This window comes from Aricia agestis, chromosome 5 (assembly GCF_905147365.1).
Source record: "Aricia agestis chromosome 5, ilAriAges1.1, whole genome shotgun sequence".
Classification (NCBI taxonomy): Eukaryota; Metazoa; Arthropoda; class Insecta; order Lepidoptera; family Lycaenidae; genus Aricia; species Aricia agestis.
Window position 1 is genome coordinate 3,083,310 of NC_056410.1, and position 26,500 is coordinate 3,109,809.

The 26,500-nt window shown below is 36.8% G+C and overlaps 1 protein-coding gene across 1 annotated transcript in view; it reads left to right on the forward strand.

Moving 5' to 3' along the window:
* Positions 1 to 4,690: 4,690 nt before the first annotated feature.
* The window catches only part of LOC121727223 (organic cation transporter protein-like), a 34,410-nt gene continuing 12,600 nt past the window's right edge, over positions 4,691 to 26,500 (forward strand). Inside the window, exons 1-2 of the mRNA XM_042114928.1 lie at positions 4,691 to 4,775; positions 21,111 to 21,526. Of these exons, the coding sequence (XP_041970862.1) occupies positions 21,141 to 21,526 (386 nt within the window). The 5' untranslated portion in view covers positions 4,691 to 4,775; positions 21,111 to 21,140. The remainder of the gene's footprint in view (positions 4,776 to 21,110; positions 21,527 to 26,500) is intronic.

Below are 26,500 nucleotides of genomic sequence, written 5' to 3' on the forward strand. Positions count from 1 at the left end.
GCATAAGTGCTTATATTTTATTATCTTTATAATAATAATAATAATAATAGCTCCCACACCGGTTTCGGTGACGGTGGCCGGTTTCATTGAAACCAGGCCAGCTACGCAGGAGTAATTTTATAGTGCCCAAGTGTGTGCGCAGTACACAAGAGCACTCTCTGTTCCTTTACTCTCATAACCCAGTGGGACGGAAGACCGACACGACTGGCGAGAGATCAGGCGCAGGACCGACTTTTTACATGCCCATCCGACGCATGGATCATCTTACTTGTCAGACAATCAGGTAATCAGCCTGCATCGTCCTAACCAAACTTGGAAATAACATGTTTCCAACGCGGGAATCGAACCCACGACCTCCGAGTCAAGAGCCGCGCTCTATACCACTAGACCACGGAGGCGTTTTTATTATCTTTATAGTAAGTATGTAAGTATTAGACTTAGTGGAAGTTTCACTTTTTTTAACTTCCAAAAAAAAAAGGTCGAAAAAATCACGTTTGTTGTATGGGAGCCCCCTTAAAAATTAATTTTATTTTGTTTTCTATTATTTCATATTTTATTTGTTATAACTGCAACAGAAATTCATAAAAAAATCAGAAGTCTAGCTGTCACGGTTCTTGAGATACAGCGTGGATACAAACAGACGGACAGTCAACGAACTCATAAGTAATAGGACTTGTTTTAACCCTTTTGGTACGGAACCCTAAAAATTGAAATAAAAATTAGTAGACAAAAATCGCGATTCATTCAAAAATAAAACAACATTGTATTTAATGAATTTAACTGGGTTTAGCCTTTTTTAATTGAAGATAATTAATTACTAGTAAACCATTATTGTTGAACTTATTTTCATTCAATTACCAAATGATTACCAAGTAATGACGGAAAAGTAATTCTATTACACAACTGGCAACGTTTTGTTGTAGTTAATTCATATAATTGGTCGATGTTTTTGTACGTTTTATTATAATACTTTTAACACTTTACGACAAATTTCTGGTAATATTATAATAACTTTTTACTGAACGTATAGAGTATACTGTATAGCACTAAATCGACCGTAGAATGGACTGCTTTGTCTTTATTCAGCTATCCCCAAACCGCGGCCCGCATGTGGCCCGCCGGGACTTTATCCATGGACCGCGTGCACGCCCACCTCAAAGAAAATGCAAAGTCATCGTGAAAGTCATGAAATTTGTTTCACTTTTAAATCATTAATTTTGAAGAACGTTATTTTTTAACCCTAAAAAAATTTTGTTTCGGCCCGCGACACCAAGACCAAAACATGTGGAAAGGCAATAGCGTGTAAATAGCTAAATTGCCTGCGGGATAATACAAAGTTCTCAAAAAAAAAAAAACACTCCGGAATCCGTATCATGCCCGACTAACCTGTTCCATAGTCAGCAGGGGTGCTCCTCAGGCAATTGCAGTAGCAGCAAGCCCGTTGGATCTTGTAGGAGCAAGATGATTGTCTTCTATAGCGCGTGGTCCGCTGGAGCGTAGCTGAAGTACTCTTGAATTTTGATGCACTTTGGCCGGCCGACCACACAAAAAGTTCACAGCGATTATATTGAAAAACCAAAAGGGAAAGAAACTTGAAATTCCAGCTGGATTAAGCCTTTTCAAGGAAAAAATTATCAGAACAAAATTTTCTCGTATGCCGTCAAGCCCGGTCCGCGGCAAAAAGCGGCCAGCAAACACTTGTCATCTGTCAAGTGTCAAAGATATGTATTCTTCGTCTTCTTCCGACAGTGGTGAATTGCCATATTATGTTAAAGGTTCATCCAACGGTTGATGAACAGAAAGTCCCAAACTGAGCTACATCCCAACAGTGGAAATCAAACACAACACAAATCCAGAGTGTAATTTGAGAACTTAATATTAAGGAAATTAAGGAAATATAATATATTAAATCATAACAAAATTAAGTGCACAACCAACATGTTTTTGGTCCGTTTGAAAAAAAGGTTGGGAACCACTGGTCTAATTCAAAACGACAAACAAATCGCTTGAAATTATTTATTGAGCATAGCATGAAAACTATACCTGGGCTTCTTCCCAATTTTATAAACGCCAAAGTCAAAAGTGTGTCTGTTTGTTACCTCTTCACGCCCAAACCTCTGTACCGATATAATTGTGGAAATTTGGTATGAAGACACTTGGAATCCCGGGAAAGGACATAGGAAATTTTTTATCCCGGAAAAACGTATGTTCTCGCGGGATTTAAAACGAATTTTGACGCGACGGAGTTGCGTTCGTCATCTACTTAGTACTGTAGGTATAGGTAGCTACAATTAAATTTTGAATCCCGCCTATTTAATTTTCAGCCCACGCCTGGTTGGTTTCGGGCTGGTTAGACCGGAACTGCCGATTTTTTTTTTATTAAATAAGGAGGCAAACGAGCAAACGGGTCACCTGATGGTAAGCAACTGCCGTCGCCCATGGACACTCGCAACATCAGAGGAGCTGCAGGTGCGTTGCCGGCCTTTTAAGAGGGAATACGCTCTTTTCTTGAAGGTTTGCAGGTCGTATAGGTCCGGAAATACTGCTGGTGACAGTTCGTTCCAGAGTTTTACAGTGCGCGGCAGAAAGTTACGCGAAAAACGCACTGTGGAAGACTGCCACTCATTTACACACAGATTAGATTGTGCTTCAAAATAATTTGTAGCTCGCCACAAAAGCTGTTTTGATTATAAAAAAAATAATCCTCGGTCCTAACTCCCAAGTCTCCCAGCAGACAGAGGCAAGCGGACTTTTGAATCTTTTGCTGAAACTTCTAGAATCTAGGTAGACTATTATAAGCAATGAGTTTTTAAAATATAACATAGAATATCATTGATTATAAGGGTGAACCCAAACGAGCGTAATTTTGTGAGTCGCAGAATTTCGGTCGCGTAAATTATTTTTCATACAAATTATGACTCACAAAATTACGCTCGTGTGAATGAAGTAGGAATTTTCTATGAAACTGAATGCAACAGAATTTCTGCCAACCGAAATTCTGCGACTCACGAGCCACGACCCACATTTTTTTAAAATTGTATTTAAACTAGCAATCGAATCGCCTACAACACGTCTATCAACTAAAACAAGAGGATTTAACTTATTTCTGTGTTTGGGTTGAATTCGGAAGTGAACTATTGAAGTGGAAATGACCCTGGGATTGGTCTCGCCGTCAGAACTAGTTTTTACCGTCAAAATGTTGGAGACAGTTATTAATTAGCTAGATTTTAATTAAGGTCTAGCCTTCACGGGTACCTAGCCCAAAGGTTAGGTTTTTGTAAGCACTAGATCTTTTTGCATCTGTTTCTAGTACTGAGTGCATCTCGGTGAGCTAGGTATTTCTGGGTAGGAAGTGGATATTTTTGTTACAGTAGCGCAGGTATTTTATGACTCATAAATTTGAAACAAAAACACCACCTGCAAAACCTAAGTATCAGCTCTACTTACGCCTCTTACGTAGTTTTATGAAATTTTACATTCTGGTAGAGCTAGGTTACTCATACCTAAATCTTACACTACCTACGCCTTAAAATTAAAAAACAAGTGTCAGTGGTTCATAATTATACAGTAGTCCATTATGGATCAAGGGTACAAGCGATTGTAAAATTGTATGGCAAAATATTCGTCCATGATTGGCCATAATCGACGTTGAATTATGCCTGCGATAGATAGCTATGCAATCAGTCCCAGTTTTAGCACTACTAGTGCCCTGGGCGAGATTTTTTCGGCGCCCAGGGTGCTGATGGTGCAGAAGAAATTAACGCCCCTTTTGATCGCCTTTAGCGCCCCTTTTTATCTGGCGCCCGGGTGGCTGGGTTAGCAATCATGGCGGCTGCTGTACCTAAAGGTTGATTCTATCACTGCCCAGTGCCCAATGACAACGAAGAAAAGGGTCTTTTTTTAGTCTATAGATTGGTCCATCGTTACAGGTAGGTAGTGAATGCAAATATGTGAATGAATCCAGTGTTAAAGTCTACAAGGTAACTCGATTTCATTAACAAAATAAAATTAAATAAATCTAGACTCCAAACGAGACCATAACAGGTTTAGTCAGGAAACTATAATACTCATTCCAATGTTTAATAAGAAGAAGTACTTATGTTGACCAAAAATGTTTTATAGTTTTTCGCTCTGATTTTAAATATATACATTCAGTACTCAGTAGACTTGTAAAAAAGTGCCAATCCTTAATTAATATACAAGACAATGAAGGTTTAACGTCATCCAAGAAGTTTTTAATCCAAGGAATATTATTTTCGATAAAAATATTCTGTACCTACCTGAACACAAATCTGACGAGCCAATAGCCAGTAAACACCGTTCTAGCTTGGGTTCCTGGCTTCCTGCATAATTAGAGAAAGTTCTTCTAGACCAGACTCTAGTTTATCTCCAACTACAATGCAATGGTCTACAAGATTAGAGATGTAAAAAGACTCTTACTACTGTGCGAATCTTACAGTTTAGATGTATAATGAAATAATCCCACAGTATAAAAGTTACTTTACCATATTTTACTAAACTGCTCTAGACTCTATATTGTAGAGTCTCCCATGAAGTTTTCTGCTCTCTCCACAGCTGGCAAATATTTTGGCCAATGCGATTTGTACTTAGGTGTATCCCTAAGGTCAATATAGACAGGGTTAAAACTATTTAAAAGGTCCAGCGACCTTCGCGAGCTAGTAGGCGTGCAGTGCTGCGCTCGGCGACTGCGTCCGAAGTTACTGTGTGTGTTTATATTCTGTGCTGTGTTACTCTGTGACTTACCTTATTTTATGGTAAGTATTATTATTTTTGGCTGTATGGGCAACGCTCCCTTTGCCTGTCCCGACCGGGACGAATTAAAAAAAATATATTTTTTTTTAATTTTCAAACTTAGAATTTGCTATTGTGTTTCCGTGACCTGTTACATACTTACTGTGAGTGGGAATCGTAAGTAGGAGATGTCTCTACTTCTTCCAGGAAGTACCTAACGAGGACTTCAAAATTACTATGACCACCTAATTAGGTAAACACCGTGGTAAACTCATTTTAGTCCTTTTAAGTTGGTACCGGAAATTATTTTCCGATTTTTGCCCCCCACCACCCATACCAACACAAAGAACTGCATCAACATGGCTAGTTCTACTTCGGTTAAAGTATTCAACAAAGGTACTTATTTAAAAAAAAGTCTTCCATATCTTTGCATCCAGTATGTAGATTTTGGAGCTTGCAAGTTACTTTTCACATCGAAATCTCGCGCTGCGAGTTTTAAATGTGTTTAAGTGATGATGATTATCAATTAAAGTGTTAAGAGGAGTCCACACCGCCCTTTTTTCCATACAAACGTTGTCCCCTGTTTCCTCACTGGATAATGCTAGTAGAGTTATATTTTTTTTCCTGAATATCTACGGCCACTAATACAATGTCCCTATGTTTTCTTTTTTTTCATAATTTAATTATTAAATAAGATATGAACGTTCAAAAACCCAAAAAAATGGCCAGATTTTCCGCTGTGTTCAAACGTCCAGAAAACAGATTTGGCTAGATTATATAAAAAAAAGCAAAACATAGGAACACGGCTCAAGCCTTTTTTTAATCTTTAATGAAAAAAGTACTTAAATCGGTTAAGTTTTGGAGAAGGAATCAGGGGACAACGAATCGTTGATTTTCTGGATTTTCTGCAGTTGTCTCTATCGCGTTCTGCGGTATAGGCTTGAGGTAAGGGAGACAGCTATAGATATTACACGTACTTTTTTTTCATTTCTCTAGCCCCTGGTGTATCCTCTTAATAGAAAGACAGAGAAGATTAATTAACCTCTACTCTTCAAGGCCCAAAATTAATCGGAACTGACTAGTTTTAACGGAATCCGCGAGACCTCAAATTAAGCTGTCGTCAATCTTAAACTGGTAAACTATGTTAGATAACTAGTAGTTATATAAACCGCAAAATACAGCTGGTGGAATGTGGCAACAGGCCGTATGTGCTGTGATTGATTGATTACCATAATTGAACAAAAATGCGATAACTCCAAACGGTAATAAGTACACTTTTAGATTAACATATTATTTAAATAATAATAATTAATTAATAATATTACCTATTTAAGTATGTTAATGTTTTAGAGTAGTCACTTATTAGGGTTCCTTCCCCAAAGGGTATAAACGTCTGTCTGTCTGTCTCCAGGCTGTATCTCAAAAGCCGCTATAGCTAGACTTCTTTCACAGATTCATTATTTCTGTTGCCGTTGAGGTTGCCGCCATAACAACAAGAACAAAATATTAGGTTGGGGAAAAAGTTTCTTCGCATTTTATACTTATAAAAATTAAAAAGGTTTTTTTATAAAGTTTATTTACAATTGACTAATATAGTATATAGAGGTGCCATTTTGTTCGAAAACTTTTTGCCATCTTGTTGGTAGGGAGTAGGGACATGATCCCATTGCTATAAAAATTTTGAGGCTTCTGATGAAAAACTGCGACAAGTGGTTACATGGTTTTGGCAGTCCTCTCGTGATGTCAGTGTCACCTAAGCAATTCTGCAGCGACCGAAACAGGTGGAAATCTGAAGGTGCAAGGTCAGGTCTATACAGCGGATGCATTAACTTCACAGCCTCCCGTAATTTTTGCTGAGTGGCTAAAGATGTGTAGCGTTATCATGGTGAAAAACCAAACCCCTTCTGTTGATTAATTCCGGCCACTTTCTCTCAACTTCTTGATAAAATATTGAAATTATTATTTTTAACAAAAAATTAAAACCGACTTCCAAGGTAAAAACAATAATAACATCCTTATAATATGTATTAAATAATTTTTCCTATCTAATAGTGCCTTTTTCCGAATTCGGCTAAAACTCTACTATTTCTGTACTCAATCTTCATAATTTTGAAGTCGGTACCAGATAGCTGAATCTTCAGTCTGCCAGAATATTTGAAACTTTTGGAACTGGCACCGACTTCTTATGAAGATTGAGTACAGAAATAGTAGAATTTTAGCCGAATTCGGAAAAAGGCACTATTAGATAGGAAAAATTATTTAATACTTTTTAGTTCATATTATAAGGATGTTATTATTATTTTTACCTTGGAAGTCGGTTTTAATTTTTTGTTAAAAATAATAATTTCACTCTTTTTAGTTACCTAGTAAACTATCGCGTCGGTTAAAATTGTAGCCTATGTGTTATTCTGATGTATAACCTATGTTATTGTAAAGTTTTATTCAAATCCGTTCAGTAGTTTTTGCGTGAAAGAGTAACAAACATCCATACATCCACACATCCATACATCCAAACAAACTTTCGCCTTTATAATAGTAGGATTTGACAACTACTTTGATACATATAACAACATAATATTATAACAACAATAGGAGGGTGAATTTGTGTACGAATTCGGACATCTACCGGTCCCTAGCACTTGTACGTTGTATGACTCGAGCGATCTTTACACGAAATATTTCGAGTGTTTTGAGAATACACAAACTATTAGCATCAAATTATATCGTGCAGGAAACCGGTCTCGAACGCTTCAACTTCCAAACGGCCACATGAAATATGGGGGCAAATGAGCAAACGGGTCACCTGATGGAAAGCAACTTCCGTCGCCCATGGACACTCGCAGCATTAGAAGAGCTGCAAGTGCGTTGCCGGCCTTTTAAGAGGGAACAGGGTAATAGGGGAGGGTAAGGATGGGAAGGGAAGGGAATAGGGGAGGGTAGGGAAGGGAATAGGGTAGGGGATTGGGCCTCCGGTAAACTCACTCACTCGGCGAAACACAGCGCAAGCGCTGTTTCACGCCGGTTTTCTGTGAGAACGTGGTATTTCTTCGGTCGAGTCGGCCCATTCGTGTCGAAGCATGGCTCTCCCACGTATATCCCTCGGAGACATGCATGTACTTACTTGTATTATCGAAGCAGCTTACTTCTCAAAGTAATGTCAAATGTGTGCCTTACGCTCTGGAGTTAAGGCTGAATTTGTTATGTTTAATTTTGGTGACATTGGTGACCCTGACGTGGTAATGATGATGATGATGATGAATGTAATTTGCATAGTAGCATATGCTTTCAGTTCTTAAAACAGCGCCTAAACCCGCGAACTTGTATTTATAAGGAATCCGGAGTTCTCTTAGTATCTTCGGAACCATAATATACCTCGGTACAAAATCTTGCGTTTTGGTAGCATATGCTTAGGATGCTTCTTATAAAACCAAAATCACCATATGTTTCCATATAAATTTCGAGGAGTTCCCTCGATTACTCATGGATCCCATCATCAAGTTACCACTTTTGTGAACATGGTACCAAATTGGAGGGAAACCTAATACAACAAAACAAAAATTTTGAAAATCGGTTCACAAACGGCGGAGTAATCGTTGAACATACACAAATAAAAAATAAAAAAAAAATATCCACAGCCGAACATATAACCTCCTCCTTTTTGGAAGTCGGTTAAAAATGCCAGTTCCAAAAGTTTCAAATATTCTGTCAGAGAACTGAAGATTCAGCTATCTGATACCGACTTCAAAATGATGAAGATTGAATTGAGTACAGAAATAGTTGAGGTTTAGCCGAATTCGGAAAAAGGCACTATTAGACAGGAAAAAATATTTAATACTTTTTAGTTCATATTAAGTATAAGGATGTTATTATTGTTTTTACCTTGGAAGTCGGTTTTAATTTTTTGTTAAAAATAATAATTTCCGAAACTATTAGAGCTATACTTACCACAGAAAATATATTAGGCTATACTATTGAAACTTGGTAAGTAGATGTAGTCTGTGAACCGCATTAAGATTTTGATACAAAAATGGAAAAATTATAAAAAATTTAGGGGTCCCCATAAGTACAACTGAAATAATAAAAATAAATCCAAAACCTTTTTTTTTCATAGAAATAAACCTTATTGCTGCTGCGGAACCCTTCATGGGCGAGTCCAACTCGCACTTGGCCGGTTTTTTTGAAAAGATGCATTTGGAAGGTTGAACACTAGCTTGTTCCTATTTAAGTTATTCCTATTATAATATTATTGTTTCAACAAACAATGAAATTCACAAGAAAATTTTGGAAGTATGCAATAGAAAATGTCGTCCTCTCTCGCATTCAGTTCAAATTCAAATTCAAATTCTCAAGCGTGGTAACCGAACTTTTGCATTATTTAATGCAATAGGTATATTGCATAGGTATTTAAAGTTTTTACTTACTTAGTTCCTGCTAAAAAAAATGCCGTCTTCATACCCATACGGATGCTCGGATCGGTCAATCCGGCTAAACGTCGACACGCCGCATTACAATACGGCGCCGTTTTTTAAAACGGCTAGCCGTAATATAATACGGCTAAATATACAATCCGCCTGCGACATATCTATAAAGTTCCGAGTATAGAATTTCTTGAATATAATTTAGCACATGAGAACCTTTGGATAAATATAAAACTTGAGAGGTGTCAAGAGACACCCGAATGAAACGAAGTTATTTCTTATGTTCAAAAACCTGTATACATATACACTCAAATTAAAAGAAAAAAAAAACGATTTCTTGACGCCCAGGAGTACTAGCAGCGTGTCGCTGTTTAGTCTCAAAAACGCCATCTAGTTGACGCACAGGAATACTATAAACGCCCTCTGCCCGTATCATGCAGGTACTAGTAAAAAGTGTCGAGGTTAAATATCGTTCGGTCTAGCCCCCCTTACGCCGAACGCGCGATAAGGATCTTCATTCCAATATAAGAATTTTCGATAAATATATTAATAAAACTACAGGGACATTTTGAGAACTTCTAACGATTGAAGAGCTTAAGAGTTTTTGGGACTGGTAAACTGGCGGTGAATGAATCAATAGCTAAGCAACATAGATTGAATTGATACAGCTAAAGCCCAGTAAAACTTTATGTATTTATACACATAACATGCTTTTGACGTAAAGATCAAGCTGACGCATTTAGTGGCTTAATACGTACTGGTATTCAAAAGAAGTCAAAATTACTTAAACTATAGATGCCACTTAAGTGGCAGACACACTAAATGAAATGTTTTCTATAATGAGGGATACCAGTAAGTATAACAGCTGACCATAGTCCGTAATTTTTAAGTATTTATGTTTTGTAAATTTTTGTAAAGATTTTAGTATTCAGTTATTCCATAGTATGCCTTGTGGGCCTCAACAAAATAGCAAGGTTGAAATACAAAATCGCTAAATTAAAAAAAAACAGTCAAACTGAGAAATTTTATTTGCAAAATGATTTGTTAAATTAAAATAGTGCACCTCTTTTAGTTACACGAAAGTCTCCAGCAGAATTGTTTTACAGGTCAGCTTAGAGATAAATTGTCATCAATATAATATATTATAATAATTGATATATATTATAGAAATTGGTGAAATAGACTCTGAAATAAAAATACATTATTAAAATATAAGAGAGGAAGTGATGAAGGTTTAGAAGCTGATAACTTGTAATTGATTGCAAATTGCAATGCATATTTTGAATTTTTGATATTTTAGCTCATATAATTTAATTTGTATGCCTATACAATAAAATCCCAGAAAACGTTTGTGTGCCAACTGCTAAGGCTTATTATAAGGTAATTGATTTTCTCAATGACAGCACATCTTTGGAAAAATATATGCCGACAAACCATAGGCCGCTTCTATATAAATGTACCACAGTTTTACATACTAAGTGTAATTTAGTTTAAGCTATTATTGTAATTTTCTATCTTTTTGGTAAAAGGTGGCCCCGTGCGAGTTTCTTACGCCGCGCGGTTCTTCTCGCCGGGTTAGTTCCCGAACCGGTGGTAGGCCTCATGTAGACAACGTTCTGTTGAAAAAAAAAAAACAAAATAATAAATAGTAGTAATTAATTGTGTAATTAAAAAAAATATATTTTTGTAAAAGGTAGATGTAGTATATTGATGAATAAAGACATGCACCGCCTACTTGGGTAGGTAGTAAGGAGAGTGGGGAGTGGTCGCTCGACTTCGGTCTGACGATCACTTCTTCTATCAGCTACGAGCCCGAGTGGTGGTGTTGAGTGATATAACAGTATTCTGTGTTTTACTCTCCCTATAAGAATGTACAAATTGTACAGTACTCATAGAAAAAGTTGTTCATTTCGACGTGCTCATATTTTGATGGTTTCAAGGATAACGGTTTTTGCACTAACATCTTGTATAATATTATAGTAGGTACCTAGTAGGTACGTAAAAATTTGTATCTCTAATCAGATGACGATGATGAGACCGTAATTTCTTATTGAAAGGACTAATATGATTAAACTTTACTAAAAGTGATTACTTATAGGTACGTCCCAGCCTTTACGGTCACGAGCCCATATTACTCCACTCATCGCGAGCGTTCTTCGCATTTGATATCTAAGCGGTTTCTCCGGCCGGCTCATGAATGCCGAAGCACGCTAACTGCTAAGTGATGGCGCATCCAAGACATTAAGCTCCGGGACCTTGCCAGACATCCGCGTGTCCAAGGCGAGTCAACAATGACTGCGCTAACATTGAAAACTTATACAATAATTGAATCACTTTATTACTTATTGATTATATAATTGCACCGTAGCCTCGCCCAAACTTTGTTAGAGTATCGTGTGAAATGAGTCTAGGGTTCCGTAACAATGTATGACGTTTTTAATTTTGGACATTATTTTTAACAGATTTCGTTCCATGTTCGGATAGGGGTTTGAAATCTATTTAAATGATTGAATAAGCAGATGAAAGGATAGACTATAGAGAAATAATAGAGAAAGTAGAAACATGGCCGTGTTCGTCGGCGTAATTTTTAGCGCATTCGCTGCAAAATCTACTTATTGCGCATGTCCAAATCATGTCATGCCATGGCAACGACAACTGTTTACGACTTGACATTTAACCATTTAAATAATCCATACTAATATTATAAATGCGAAAGTGTGTCTGTCTGTCTGTCTGTCTGTCTGTTACTTCTTCACGCCCAAACCGCTGGACCGATTTAGCAGAAATTTTGCATGGAGATACTTTGAGTCCCGGGAAAGGACATAGGATACTTTTTATGCCGAAAAAATGTACGGTTCCGCCGCGATTTGGCGATTGAACGAGTTTTGGCGCAACGGAGTTGCGGGCGTCATCTAGTATTTAATAAGTATATCGATAATTTCCTCCACTAAATTTTCCAAGTGATCCATGTCCATATTTCCCATAATAAAATAATGAAACACTATTATAGTGTTAAATAAATTATTTTAGACAATTTCGGCTTATGTATTTATGTTTAGCTTTTATTATTTTAATCATGTATAAACAATTAATACGTTGTTTACGACTTGACCAGCAACTTGTTATGGCGTTGCCATGACATCTTTTGGACATGCGCAATAAAAGTTTTGTCTATAGACAAGGCAATAAAAAGATAGACAGACTATAGAAAACAGAAATAATATTTAAAAACTCTGTAAGTTGTGTTGTGACAAGAATACTTTTATCTTCAGTTCGATAATAATTTACTCAATTACCTACATAATTATAAATAATAATTCTTCAAGATAGAAAATTGGTTACTTATACGGAAAGCGCTATAATTATAAATTCATTAGAGGTTACGGAACCCTCTGTCATATTTCCTATTCAGACAATAGAGAGAAAAGCCGAGGAAAAAGGTTGCCATTTGCCACGTCTTTAGCCTACGCTTAGCTATAATTTTTTCCTACTTCTTTTTCCTCAAATATTCAGTGGAGGACAAAGATTTACTTAATTACTTAAAATAGCATTAACTTAATTTTCTGCTAATGCAGTTTTCTGCACTAATCTACACTATAATATTATAAAGAGGAAAGATTAGATTTTTTGTTTGTTAGTTTGTTTGTTTGAATTGAATAGGCTCCGAAACTACTGGACCGATTGGAAAAATTATTTTACCATTGGAATCCTAGTTACTTACATTATTTCTGCTGCACATAGGCAAAATTTTATTTTGGAAAAAATAGGGTTCCGTAAAGATATTTGGGTTTTTCGGACGCAAGGTGTAAAAAATCAACCAGAAAAGTTACTTATTTTGCGTACGCTGCCTAAACTATAAAAGATAGAACCATAAAATGTTCCAAGTAATTATAGATCTTATAAATATCTGAAAAAAAATCCGCGACATACCTACTACACTTGCATGCAAAAAAATCGACCCACCGCGCGCATTTCGCGCAAGTCGCTGTATTTTAAAAAAATATATTTATTTATTTATTCTTTTTATTAATAATGTGAGTTAATATGATAGGTATGTGTACTCTACATTTTCTAAAACAAACGACACAAATCACTAAGCACCCCCATCACTCAGTTTTTTAATCGTTAATTGAACGGTTTTGTTACGTGGGAAAAATCGGTCAAATCTTATTGTTTCTGTTTTGTCTTGATTTTTATTGATTTATTGTTCATTTACCTTGATTTTGGACGTAATTGCTTTGTAGCAAAATGGACATTACTCCAAATAAAGCCTCTCAAGTAGGGGCTTTGCTAAGAGCTGAATTTAGCCAACGAGTTGTGGCTAGAAGTCTTAATTTAAGTCGAACTTCGGTTACAAGAGTATACCGAAGTTTTTTAAAGACTCTAAGCTTTACCATGCGACCATGTTCAGAAAGACATTGGGCTACATTTGAACGTGATGACCGTTCTAAGATGTCAACGTCTAAATCAACAGAAGTCCGGTGAGTTACAGTAATTGAGTTGACTGTACGACGGATACTTGCAGGCAGCTGTTTGACTTCACAAAAACTCGCTAACGGTCCAAAATTAACCCCCGCACACCGTCAAGCGCAGCTTAGTTTCGCACGTTCTCATGTAGATTTTTCATTGGAGCAATGGCGGGTCATGCCATATTATTATTAATACTAGACGTATTTTCATGCTATTTAGTATTCGTGAATCCTCGATGTAGCTCGTGCATAGGTAACCGCTAAGCTTTTGGGAATTGGCGCTCTCACAGCGGAGTACGGTTTTTTCATCTTGTAGATCTCATTATATTAATTAGGTAATAGCATAACCAGAGAAATTATGTGTAACTTTCAAATAATAATAATACAGGGTGTCAAAAGACCGCTTCCGATAACTTCGTGGGGTTATTATAGGGCATGAGATATATCCATTGGTGCAAGAAATTTTCATGTAATCGCCAGTTTTTAAAATAGTCAAAATTTTCAACACGCAATGTATAATGCGTGCAGTTAATGCGCGATAATATCGCCCGCCGCCGATGAATGAAACCCCGGGCCGAGCCGGCCCCCCCGCGCCGCCCGCGCCGAATACCGCGCGCGCGGCTAGTCATGAGTTAAGACAAAACAGCTGATCGTGGTGTGCCCTATACCCTAGCCCGTAGGTAGTGAATAAACCACCAATATTGTAATGATTATTAAATTACAATAGTTTTCACGATTTAACAAAATGTTACAATTTATTAATTACCGTTTCTCAGGTTTTTACTCAAAAATACTCAGTTTTTACTTCCGGCCAAAAAGGAAAAGAAATCATAATTCACATCCGATCATCATCCGATTTACACATCTGTAAAAATACATACACAGTTACCTACTGCACCTATCAATACCTATCAATGGAAAACATACGTGATAACATGTTCACTGACCTGTGATCAGCTGTCTGCTTTTATGAAATGCAGTTCGAACTGTGCTCCATGATCCATCTAACTCGATGTAGATTGCAGAGTTATTCAACACTTAACAAAAGTAATTACAGGAGACATTCCAATTCTTTAAACACTTTTTATTGCACTGTTTAAACCGCACTATCGTCTATCGACGACGATGTTCACCTGTTCCTTAAAGCATCGCACATTCATCGGACGTATCTTGTCACAGCCCGTTATTAATTACAAACATAAAAAAAAATAGTTAACAATACACAAAACAAGCAATAATATGACAACATCTAAACGTAAAATTACAAAACTTAAACAAAAACGTCACAGTACCTACACCAGCACGGCGCGTGTTAGACAGCCGACTGAACAAAATTGAAGAAAAAACTTTGTAAAATAATAGGGATGTATCCCTGTGCAATGTGAATATTTTGAGTAATCGATAATTTTTTTATCGATAAATCGTATTAATTGTTTTACATACGAGTACATTTTACATTGATTACTGTCAAACTAAAAATAAACAAATACCTACTCAATATTAAGAAAAGCGACAATAATTAAAAGTTATTTAATTAATTAGGTAAGTATTATTAAAGTATTTTCATTGGTACGTAGACGCTTATACGCGCATACGTAGACGCGCATAACACGTACCACGGTATAACAATCACTTTATCACGGTAATGTAGGTATCGAATTTAAAAAATGAGATGAGATCTACTAAATAATAGTTATAATTTTTATTATTTAATGGTAATTTAAATATCGACTAAATAGTATTGAATTTATAGGGTACAACACTTAGATTGTCCTTGAAATGGATTAGCGACACGTGCGTCGGGCACCTGCAGAGCGGCGCGCTTTGTCGGCGCCGCGATCAAAGCAAGCCGCCGTTCGGTGTCTTTTGACTACTTCCGAAAGTCGATACACGACGAACATTATTTCAAAAATTAAAATAGATTTTTTAATTTAGTAGCCATTTGAGCATTGAGGTAATAGGTTGTTAGAGTTGTTAGGAGATAAGTTTGATTTTTTAACAATTACTTCAAGTATCAAAACGTGGTAGTATTGTGTAAAGTGTTAATAATTGATTATTATTTCAGTTGTAATAAAATACTTTGTGGTGTGATACATTTCGTTAACGAGAAGTTTTTTTGACGTTCTTGGTGGTGACTGGTCTTATTGCTTGGTGTTAAGGACTATTTTCAAAATGCATAAAGAAGTAAGAACACTTGAACTCAACATTTTTCACGTAAGTTAATTGCCAGTTTTATGTATGAGGTTTTTTCGTGTATCATCTGTTATTTCGATTGATAAGTGACGATTGCGGATAAACAGTTCATCCGCATAGGTTTCGTTACTTACGATGAACTTTTTAACTAGTCTAATAATCTTAGAAGTTTGCCATACTGTCGTAAGTTGTTACATATGCACAGACAGTTACTTACAGTTTTCTACATGAGCTACCATTAAACTCTTAACACTGCAAGTAGCTTAGATGAGAGGTCAGAGGTCAGAGTTCTAAGTTCCACGTCATGGTGACCTTCATGGGTTTGAAATTGAAAAGACATACATTAGGGTTTCTGTGTGTTCTGTCGTAAGTCGTAACTCGTAGTGTATCGTCATTCGTCGCATACGACCTTTCGACTTAGCGTGCGTAGGGCGGAGCTAACAGCTGATTAACGCGGTCAACGTTCTCGGGTTTGTAAGTACTCGGAACACGAGAACGTTGACCGCGCGCTTGCAAATGCTTATTGGGGTAAAAATAATAAAATTTAAAAAAATATTTTTAAATATTTTTCTATGTGGTTTATTATCATGTTTAAAGGGTTTTAATTATAAAAAAATAAAGAATAAAAAATTAAAAAAATTAAAAAAAAAATTAAAAAAAAATACATATTCGTAATCAGAAAATGTACCATAATCATACCCCAAAGTTATCGGAAGTGGTCTTATTACACCCTGTATAATATCTATGGACGCTTCAGACCACGTCGGTCAGTCTGTTCCCGTGGTAAGTACCCGAAGGACTTGTGTTACGGGTACCAGACAACGGAAATAAGTATATATTATGTCGTAGGATGATTTGATAATCGGATTATCGCGAAAATTCTAGGGACTTCGCGGAATACACATCCATCATATAGTTTACACACACATCCATAACCCAGGAACTTTGAAAACTTTTTGTTCCCTCGGCGGGACTCGAATCCAGACCCCCGGCTTGAGCTACCAACAGCCCACCAACAGCTGAGCCACAGAGGTCGTAAATAGCTTAGAGGAAACACTATCAAATCACCGACAAATGCTAATTTTGCACTTAAAACAAAAAGTAAGGTTTACCTTAGTAGTTTTAACTAAGTATCATCATCAGCTCAGACCACCCAAGAGGAAAGCCAAGAGGCTGATCTTTGTGCGAGTAATGTAAGGCGAGTGTAGCCGAGCGTGGCTCACGCTCTAGTTGGCGCGGCGCCTGCTGATAGCGCCGCTGATAACAGCTGTGACGTCAGCGATCAGCGACATCAACAACACGATACGACCGAAGCCTTAAAGAAAGTAGGCAGTCCCTATAAGACTTGGGGTAAGACTCATCCTTTAGTACATAGGTCCCAAAAGTTTTATGACAATGGAAGCTCAAGTCTGTAATTTTGAGGAACCCTAATAATGGGGATGAACCTAATATGTCTAGCTGCCATACACGCTACGCTCTACCGGAGAGGTCACCTGTGCCTGCGCGCAGGTGTTAGTACAAAGAATTAATTTTCGATTTTGCGCCAGTCGCCTGCGCAGGTCCAACAAACTGCACAGGTCTATTCCCACACACATTCCGGTCTACCTGCGCAGGGCGCAGGCATACCTGCACAGGTGGAGCTCTCCGGTAGACCGTAGCATATTTGGCTTACATAAAATCCGAACTGAACACAGTAAATAGACAATTTTACAGAATCAAAACTAGATTTGGCTTTTGGAAAGTTTTATTCGAAACGTGAGATTAAAGAGTACGTCATTTGTCATAAATGGCCCACTACATGACGACCTCTGTGGCTCAGTGGTGCGCGCGTTGGTAGCTCAAGCCGGGGGTCGCGGGTTCGAATCCCGCCGACGGAACAAAAAGTTTTCAATGTTCCCGGGTCTGGATGTGTATTAAATATGTGTATGATATAATAAAAATCTTAAATATATGTATAGTATAAAAGTATTAAATATATTTTCGTTCGTAACAATCTTAAAAGCTGATCGCACTGCCTGAGTAAAAACTTTTATTACAATGTACTTAAATAATGAAGTAATAAATTAACTCGCTCGCTAATGGCTCTCATTGGATTTGTAAATAGAAAGAATAATCGCTTCAATGGCGATAAAGATTGGTGTACGGTGGTGACATTGACATTATTAAGTAAATATAGTGATAGAATTATTCAGGTCTTGTATAGTACGTACAAGTATGTACAAGACCTGAATAACTGCAACAAGGCAAAATATCATTGTCCCATTTAACAGCTTTAATAGTGAGGGACAGCAATCCGGCATCTTTTTCGATCCGGCCGGATTTGACCGGATAAAAAGTAATCTATGTCCTTGCCCGGGACTCAAAGTATCTCCAAGCCCAGCAAAATCGGTTCAGCGGTTTGGGCGTGAAGAGGTAATAGACAGACAGACAAAAAAGTTACATGACAAGTATGGATTGTCACGTGGCAAATTACATACTTACCTAATAATATATAATATGTAGCTTGCGGCCGAAAAGATATTTAGCTTCCAGCGGAGGCAGCAGATGACTAGTATCGGCACTATTGTCAACAATAGTTAATCATAAACAAGCAAGAAAAAGCTTAAACACCACGCGTACGGCGTAACGAAGAGTATCTACCTTTCTCATGAAAGGACCACATTATCACTTATCAGTTTGCCATAAATTGCTAGCACCGGATCCCGTCTCCGGATCCGGACCGGATATTAGGACCGGATCCGGGAAAATTATGCTGGATTCACTGGATTACAGGATCAGTTTTTCCGGATTGCAATCCCTACTCATAGTCGCTACAAGTGCTACAACCGATAAGCTATGTCCACATTACGCGCTTTCGTCTTCAATTTTCGTCATTTTCTTTCATTCAACTTGAATGCGTCAACAAACGCAACACCAACATTGTCATTTTTGAAGTTTTGGATATGGTCGGAGGGCATGCGTCTGGGGCATGCCTCACGTTCGCTGTTGACTGCGCTATAACGCATGCCCTTGATGAACAGAAAAAGGCACAGTGTGGGCCAAGCTATAAATAAATAGTTTTGTTGCCTAGTACTTTCGTCGCAAGTATTAACTACGTCGTCGTCGTTAATTCGTTATCGTCGATGTGATAGAGGCTAGCCGCTAGTCTAGAGATAGTGCTTTGTGTGAATTTTGATTTTCAGCGTGATACGGCTAGTTAGAATCGAAGACATTTTCTTTATTTAAGTAGATCTGGAGGATTTCTGTTATTCTCTTTGTATTGTAGGAACATGGTTACTTATTATTTGGTGGCAACCCCAAAGAAGTTGTTCCGACCGAGCTCTGTCAGGACTCAGGTCAAAGTAGCTACTGAAGTAAACAGCCGGTGCATTTTTAAGTCCGCTACATCTTATATCTTTCTCAGATTACGAAGACTACGGTCCAAGTCCTGTGCGATAAATTCTGTGACAAATTCGTTGAGCAATTTTGCAAAAGTTTGTTAATTTGGCCTCTATTTAAGATTGATACCGACTACCTATTTACAATAGCCTACGGCGATAGCCAATATATTATATCAAATTATATTGACTCAGTAATTGCTAAGGCTATATATTATATAATTATATTTTATACACCTCTAACCTATTTACCGTGTAATTATCCCACATACAATCTGTCATATAACATAAATACTTCACAAGATACAACTTAACATTGACCTACATACGTCTGCTATCCTTCTTTTATACATTCTTATTATAATGATTATACTTATTGGAAATTGTAATTGGTATTATTAATTATCATAGACGAATGTAGAGCTTGTAGTATATAATCAAAGATAGATCAATTACTAACTTTAGTTTGTGGTAGAACCTTTTAACATAATATTTTGCGATTGAAATCAATTTTTAATGTTTACCATCTAAGTATATTTATATCAAAATCGGTTTATCCATTTGCGAGAGTACGAAAAACGTTTGCAGCAACTTTGGCCATGGTGACTGACTCATCCGTCTTACTTATAAGTATTGTGCAAAATATTAAATTTGAGTCTTGGCATAAACAAATATTGCTAATTTATAGAGACTGCATAAACCTTGGCAGTAGTTAGGTAACATAGTATTATTATTATCATTGGGTCATTTATTATGTATTGCGTTTTTGCGAATATGATTGATATACGAGTTACGACCGTCAGACAGACTTCACTTTCAATAAGTAAACTGTAAACCTATTAATAACAAAAAGGCGAAAGTTTGTATGTATGGAATATGAATGTGTGTATGGATGTTTGTTACTCTTTCACGCAAAAACTACTGAATGTATTTTAATGAAACTTCACAATAATATATGGCTACAATTTTAACCTAAGTACTTTGAAAATGGAGGAGGTGTTATGTTTTTTTTACGTTCAACGATTACTCCGCCGTTTGTGAACCGATTTTCAAAACTTTTATTTTGGTGTATTCTATCATCCCAATGTGGTGATGCTAGACGAGCGGCGACCGCCCAGGGCGCCGCCGGGCTTTTGCTTTTTTTAGCACTACCAGCACCCAGGGTGCCGAAGACATCTCGCCCAGGGCGCGCGGGTAATGCTAAGACCGGCACTGGTAATACGACATCAAAGTCACGTAAAATTTACTGTCATAGTAATTAAATATAAAGTTATTACTCATGTTGTGACCTCAGGATATAATAGATTCCATTTCATTCCATTATGCGACCTTAGGGTAATAATAAAGTCATCTAAATAGGCCTACGACTGGGTAAAGGACACTATAAAGTTAAGTCTTAGGTATTTCCGTTTCTGCGATCAAGACTCAATTGTTATTGTTTCCAAATTATGGAATAATCAAATTATTTTTTTTCGATTATTTTGGATTGCTTTAAAGTTTAAAATATGCACATGGTATAGGTACAATTTTCAAAGAAAAGTGGGTGTTTTAGTATGCACTTAAAAATAAACATACTTAGATTGTCTTGTAACGATAAGTAAAAAGTAAACTACTATTGTTTCTACAACACTACAGTCCATAACAACATCTTGTAACAGCGAAAAGTAATTAAATTCCGAACGAGAATTATGGCATAAAAGCCCACCTCCTTTTAGGACAACGATGAATTACCAATATAACTGCAACCATGATTGAGAATTAATAGTTTACAGCATCCAGATGTCGACTATGGCAATTGGCAATCATAATCGAATATGCCATCAATCATCATAGATTTTTCATTTGCCTTCACCTTTAACTGTAGAAGACTGACAGTAAAAAAACATTTCATTTGTTCGCAGAATTAAATGGAGCAGAGTTTCTTTTGAAACATGGCACCTCAAGAACGGACTCAGTGCTACGAGGAGGAGAAACCAGACAACCTAGCCAACGTAGACCTGGCCGCGGAGTTCACAAACAAGTTCACAGGCAGCACAGGCAGCACAGGCAGCACAGGCAGCACAGGCAGCACAGGCCGCACAGACAGCACAGACAGAAAAGATGTCAGCACACACAAGTATAAAAAAGCCACGGATTTCGACGACCTGCTGCCACATGTTGGCGAGTTCGGGACGTACCAGAAGATTCTGTTCCTCCTGATGATCCCGTTCGCATTCTTCGTGTCGTTCGTGTACTTCTCGCAGATCTTCATGACGATAGTGCCAGAGCAGCACTGGTGCTGGGTGCCGGAGCTCGCCAACCTCACAGTTGAAGAAAGGTAAGATAAGATATATATACAAGGTGTAACAAAACGAGCAAACATACACTTCAGAGCGCTGCTACTTTCACATCGAACTCTATACTCGTATAGGAGACCCATGCACACGTCCTTAAGTATTATTATCACTTAGATCTATAATATAAAAATGAGTCGCTGAATGTGTTGCTAAGCGCAAAACTCGGGAACGGTTGGACCGATTTCGCTAATTCTTTTTTTTTAATATTCCTTGAAGTACGAGGATGGTTCTTACGGAGAGAAAAATTCAAAAAAAAAAATTACATTTCCTGAAAAAGTCTAAAAACAACACTTTTCTATACTCCCATACAAAAGATTTGTGATAATACTTATTAAAAGTCAAATATATAAAAATGGATTTTCAATTGTGTTAGTAACGCTAAAACTCGAAAACGGCTGAACGGGTTGGGCTAATTTTAGTCTTAGAATATTCGTAGAAGTCCAGGGAAGGTTTTAAAGTGACACGAAGTTCACCGGGACAGCTAGTATATTATAAAGATAAGACAAGGTAATGGGTATTGTACAAAAAAATCACATGTACTTTTTATATTTTTCTTCGTTAAAATAGGGTATTTTAAGAATATAAATTAAATAATTTTGAAATTCATTGGCTGGTTTTTTCTCAATAAATTTTTAAAGTTTCGCTCTGACGTCATCATCGGCGGCCAATAATTGACCTCTGCAGTATGTTTTTTTTCCTTTCAATCTTATTTATAATGGCTGGTTCGTCAACTGCAAGTTCTCATTATGTGAAAGCTAATACGAGAAGCTTACCAAAAGTTCGAAACGTAATGTTGGTCGAATTTATTGCTAATTTAACGCCATTGAAGGTCAAACAAAAAAACTAATGGGTATTTTATTCGTTTATATACAGAAAAACGATCACTGACCTTATTCCTCGAAATGTTTTTGTAATGAGCAAAATTTAAAAAAAATGGACAATCCCCATTCCATCTACCGTAGGCGTAAAGAGAAGTTTGTTTTGTTGGCATCAGTCTAATTATGAAAATATTATGGCTATGTTAACTCTACTTAGTTTCAAAGCTGAGGCTAAATAATACTAGAGATCGCCCAATGGTCGAAATTCGACCTTAGTTTTAACGACATTAGGACTACTACCTATATTTTGTAAAAAATATTGACTTCATCATATTTTTTTCAACTCTTGGCTCTGGGACTTAGCTGATCTCAGACTGGCCGTGTAAGCATTGTCTAATAGTATCTTAGATTCAATAAAAAACTATAATCCATTTTCAATTTGTCAACTTGTTGTCAACACATTTCAACCATAAATAAAAGAGTATAATTCGTATGTATAGGCTTGTCACTCAAAAATCTGTCATTTCTCATGTGTGTGTTGTAGTGTGTGTAATGTTTTATTTGTTAAAAATTTTTTTGATAAAAGCATAATTTCAAAATAATATTAGTACGATGCACTCCTTCACCATATAAACTATAATTGTGACAAAAGACAAATTTTCCACTTTTTTACTAAAAAGTGGCCCCGTGCGAGTTTCTTACGCCGGTTCTTCTCGCCGGGTTAGTTTCCGAACCGGTGGTAGGCAACATGTAGTTCAACGTTCTGAAAATATTTGATTCAATATTATTCAGAAATAAAACAATTTTTATTTATTTATTTATTTACGTTTCAAAGTGGAAAAATTGTTAGAGTCCTTCTACCAGCTACTTCAACGGTTGCTTCTGGAAGTGTGAAAAAATTAATGGGAGTAGGAAATATGCTGAATTTAAAAGGAAAACTATCACGGCTAACACAAAAAATGTATTTAGCGAAGTAAGTATATATTTAAAGGGAACTTTTTGTTCAAATTCCTTTGAAAGTAACTGAGATGATGTTGTTAGTAGTGTAAAACACGTTATAAATATATATTCATTGACCATACAAAAATTTAAAAAACTAGCGGTACCACGGAACCCTATATTGCGCGTGGCCCGGCACTTGGCCGGTTTTTAAAGTCAGTTTGAAAAAGTTTTTTAACCGACGTCTGTACGAAAGCTTTCGTCTGGTACAGAACCTACTTCCTTAGGAGCACAGGTTTCTGAAATCAGGTTATCTGTGCGCCCGTTTTGTCGGTTAATTCGTCGAAAGAACTGACAGTTTATAGTATAACTTCCTCAAGTGTACCAAACTTGTCAACCGTAACAGCAAATCTGAGATATTAATTTCCGTGTACGAAATCCATACTAAAATATAATAGCGTGTTCTTCACGGTACATATTAAGGGAATATTATGTCCGCCATAGCTGCACCCTACCGAGGTTTTCATACAAAACTAGATAATGCCCGCAACTCCGTTGCGCTAAAATTAGTTTATCGCGGGGGAACCGTACATTTTTCCGGGACAAAAAGTATCCTATGTCCTTTCCCGGGTCTCAAAGTGTCTCCATGCCAAATTGCAGCAAAATCGGTTCAGCGGTTTGGGCGTGAAGAGGTAACAGACAGACAGACACACTTTCGCATTTATAATATTAGCATAGATGTTAGTGTAAACACCGTTATCCTTGAAACCATCAAATGAGCCCGTCAAAATGAATAACTTTTTTTATGAGAACAAACTCAAAAAAATCCGTCTTCATACCCATACGAATTGCCGATCCGGGAATCCGTATGGGTAATTGGGTATGAAGATGGCATTTTTTTGAGTTCCCAGCATTGTTCTCATAGAAAAAGTTGTTCATTTTGACGGGCTCATTTGATGGTTTCAAGGATAACGGTGGTTACACCAACAAACTGTATTTTAGACAAAATAAGTACTTAAATGACACTTGTATATTAAATGACATTGTAATTTAATATATTATAATATAAGTGGATATTCATATACATATAATTAAAAAAATTGACACTTTAGTCACTTGACCGGTTTGTTTCTAATGTTTCAGTTTAGCTGTTAGATCTTGGATGGTGCTGAATAGTTTGATTAAAATATCATAATAATAAAATTTAGGTTAGTTTAGGTACACACATTCAGGCTTTAGATGTATCTGTACCTACTTTATGTCTTGTAGGTACAGTTTACTTGTATAACCTTCGGTTCGGCATAATGTATTTTTTATTTTTTTATACTTAACAGTATGTTATGTAGCTTGTCACGATCACGCATGTATTATTTTTTGCACAAAATGCCTAGTATTTGATAATAACAATACAGGTAACAACAATGCTAAGTACTTACATTCAAAAATGTTGTTATGTTTCGCGAGTTATCAAGGTTTAAAATAAATGAAATTTTAATATTACGCAATAATTTACAAGTTAATTAAAGCTAGTATTTTTAATATTTATTGATAATTGACATTATTTTTTATAATAAGATTTATTATATTAGATGTAGCCATTATTAGATGTAGCCACTAGCCCGCAACTTCTTTGCGGCGAAAGTTTATCGAGCGTGAACCGTAACATTTTCCGGAATTAGGGTTGCCACTTGCCAGGCGTCCGGATAAAGCCGGACACAGTCAGGCCTTTTGCTTGCGTGTCCGGCAATCGAAGGGAGAAAATCAAAGGGAGTTGTAGAGCCACAAAAAATTTTTAGACGGTTTTGCACCTAATGAGATGTAAATTTATTTATTTATTTATTTATAGCAGGCTACATAGGCCCATACAATATATACCTTAATGACTAACATACATATAAATTATATACACTTAATAACTACACTTTATCACGAGTTATCGGCGACGTGACGCGCGCTTCATTCCGTAAAATTGTATACAGCGCTATTAGATCTTTTTAAACTATTAAAAAAAAAAAACAGAAAATTTGTACAGTGTACACGAGCTGCCGAACGTATTTCTATATTAAAGTTTAGACTCTAAGTAGGTACATACTCGATAGCAACTCTTTTTTGTACCTACTAATGTCCGGCCAGGCCGGCCGGCTTTTCGGTTTAGCGACCAGCCCCCCTAGACAAGTGGCAAAGCGCTAACGCTAGCGCTACAAAATGTATGCGATTTGACATAAGTCATCGCTTCGCTAGCGAATACTAATGTCAAATCCATACATTTTGTAGCGTTAGCGTTATGCGCTAGCGTTAGCGTTTTGCCATTTGTCTAGGGTAGCTGGCAACCCTATCCGGAATGAAAACATATCCCTCTATCTGTGCTATCCCTTTCCCGAGACTTAAAGTATGTTCTGAATGTCAAAATATGTTTATACTTAGTACTTACAGATAGAAAAGCAGAAATTTTCGCATTTGGGGTTATCATGTTTTAAAAATATCTACTAAGTATATAAGCATATAGATTTAATAATTAATTTAAAGAAAAACATTTACACTTCGCTAAAAAAAATTAATTCCACATATATGGAGAACGTAAAGCAGCGTTGTCAGATTTTTTTTTTGTGCCAAGTCGGAACTTTGGAACTTTTTGAGTGAAAAAGCGGGATTCTTCAGTCAAAAGCGGGACAAAGTAAAAAAGTTATAAAATCAAAAGTTCTTTGAATTGTTTATCTTTTTATTTGCGTTAAAATAACGTTTACGTGACAATAGATAGCTAAAGTAGCCAAAGAAAATCCACCCCTCTACATGCCTCTACATCCCACACTCATCTTCATTACGCAACTTTTTTCTCAGCACGCTGCACGCACGTTCGGGCTTTCCCCGAAAAGCGGGACTGAGCTTGTCCCGCGCGGGACATTTAATTTTGATGAAAAAATCGGGACGTCCCGCCAAAATCGGGACGTCTGGCAACGCTGACGTAGAGCCAAGGCTCATAATGGTAGGCTGTAGCTACTAGCTTTCCTTCTTACACATTTTGTTTTCAGCTACAGTAATTTATATAATACATGTTTATATTTCGGCCTTCCAAACATCATAATTGTTGCGTATTACAATTTAATATTGCGAATAAGTTACGTCAAGCTACTGAGTACCGGAAGCCCGCTCCGAGCGAGTACCGTATAATTCTTCATGCGACTCAACTCAATGGAAGAT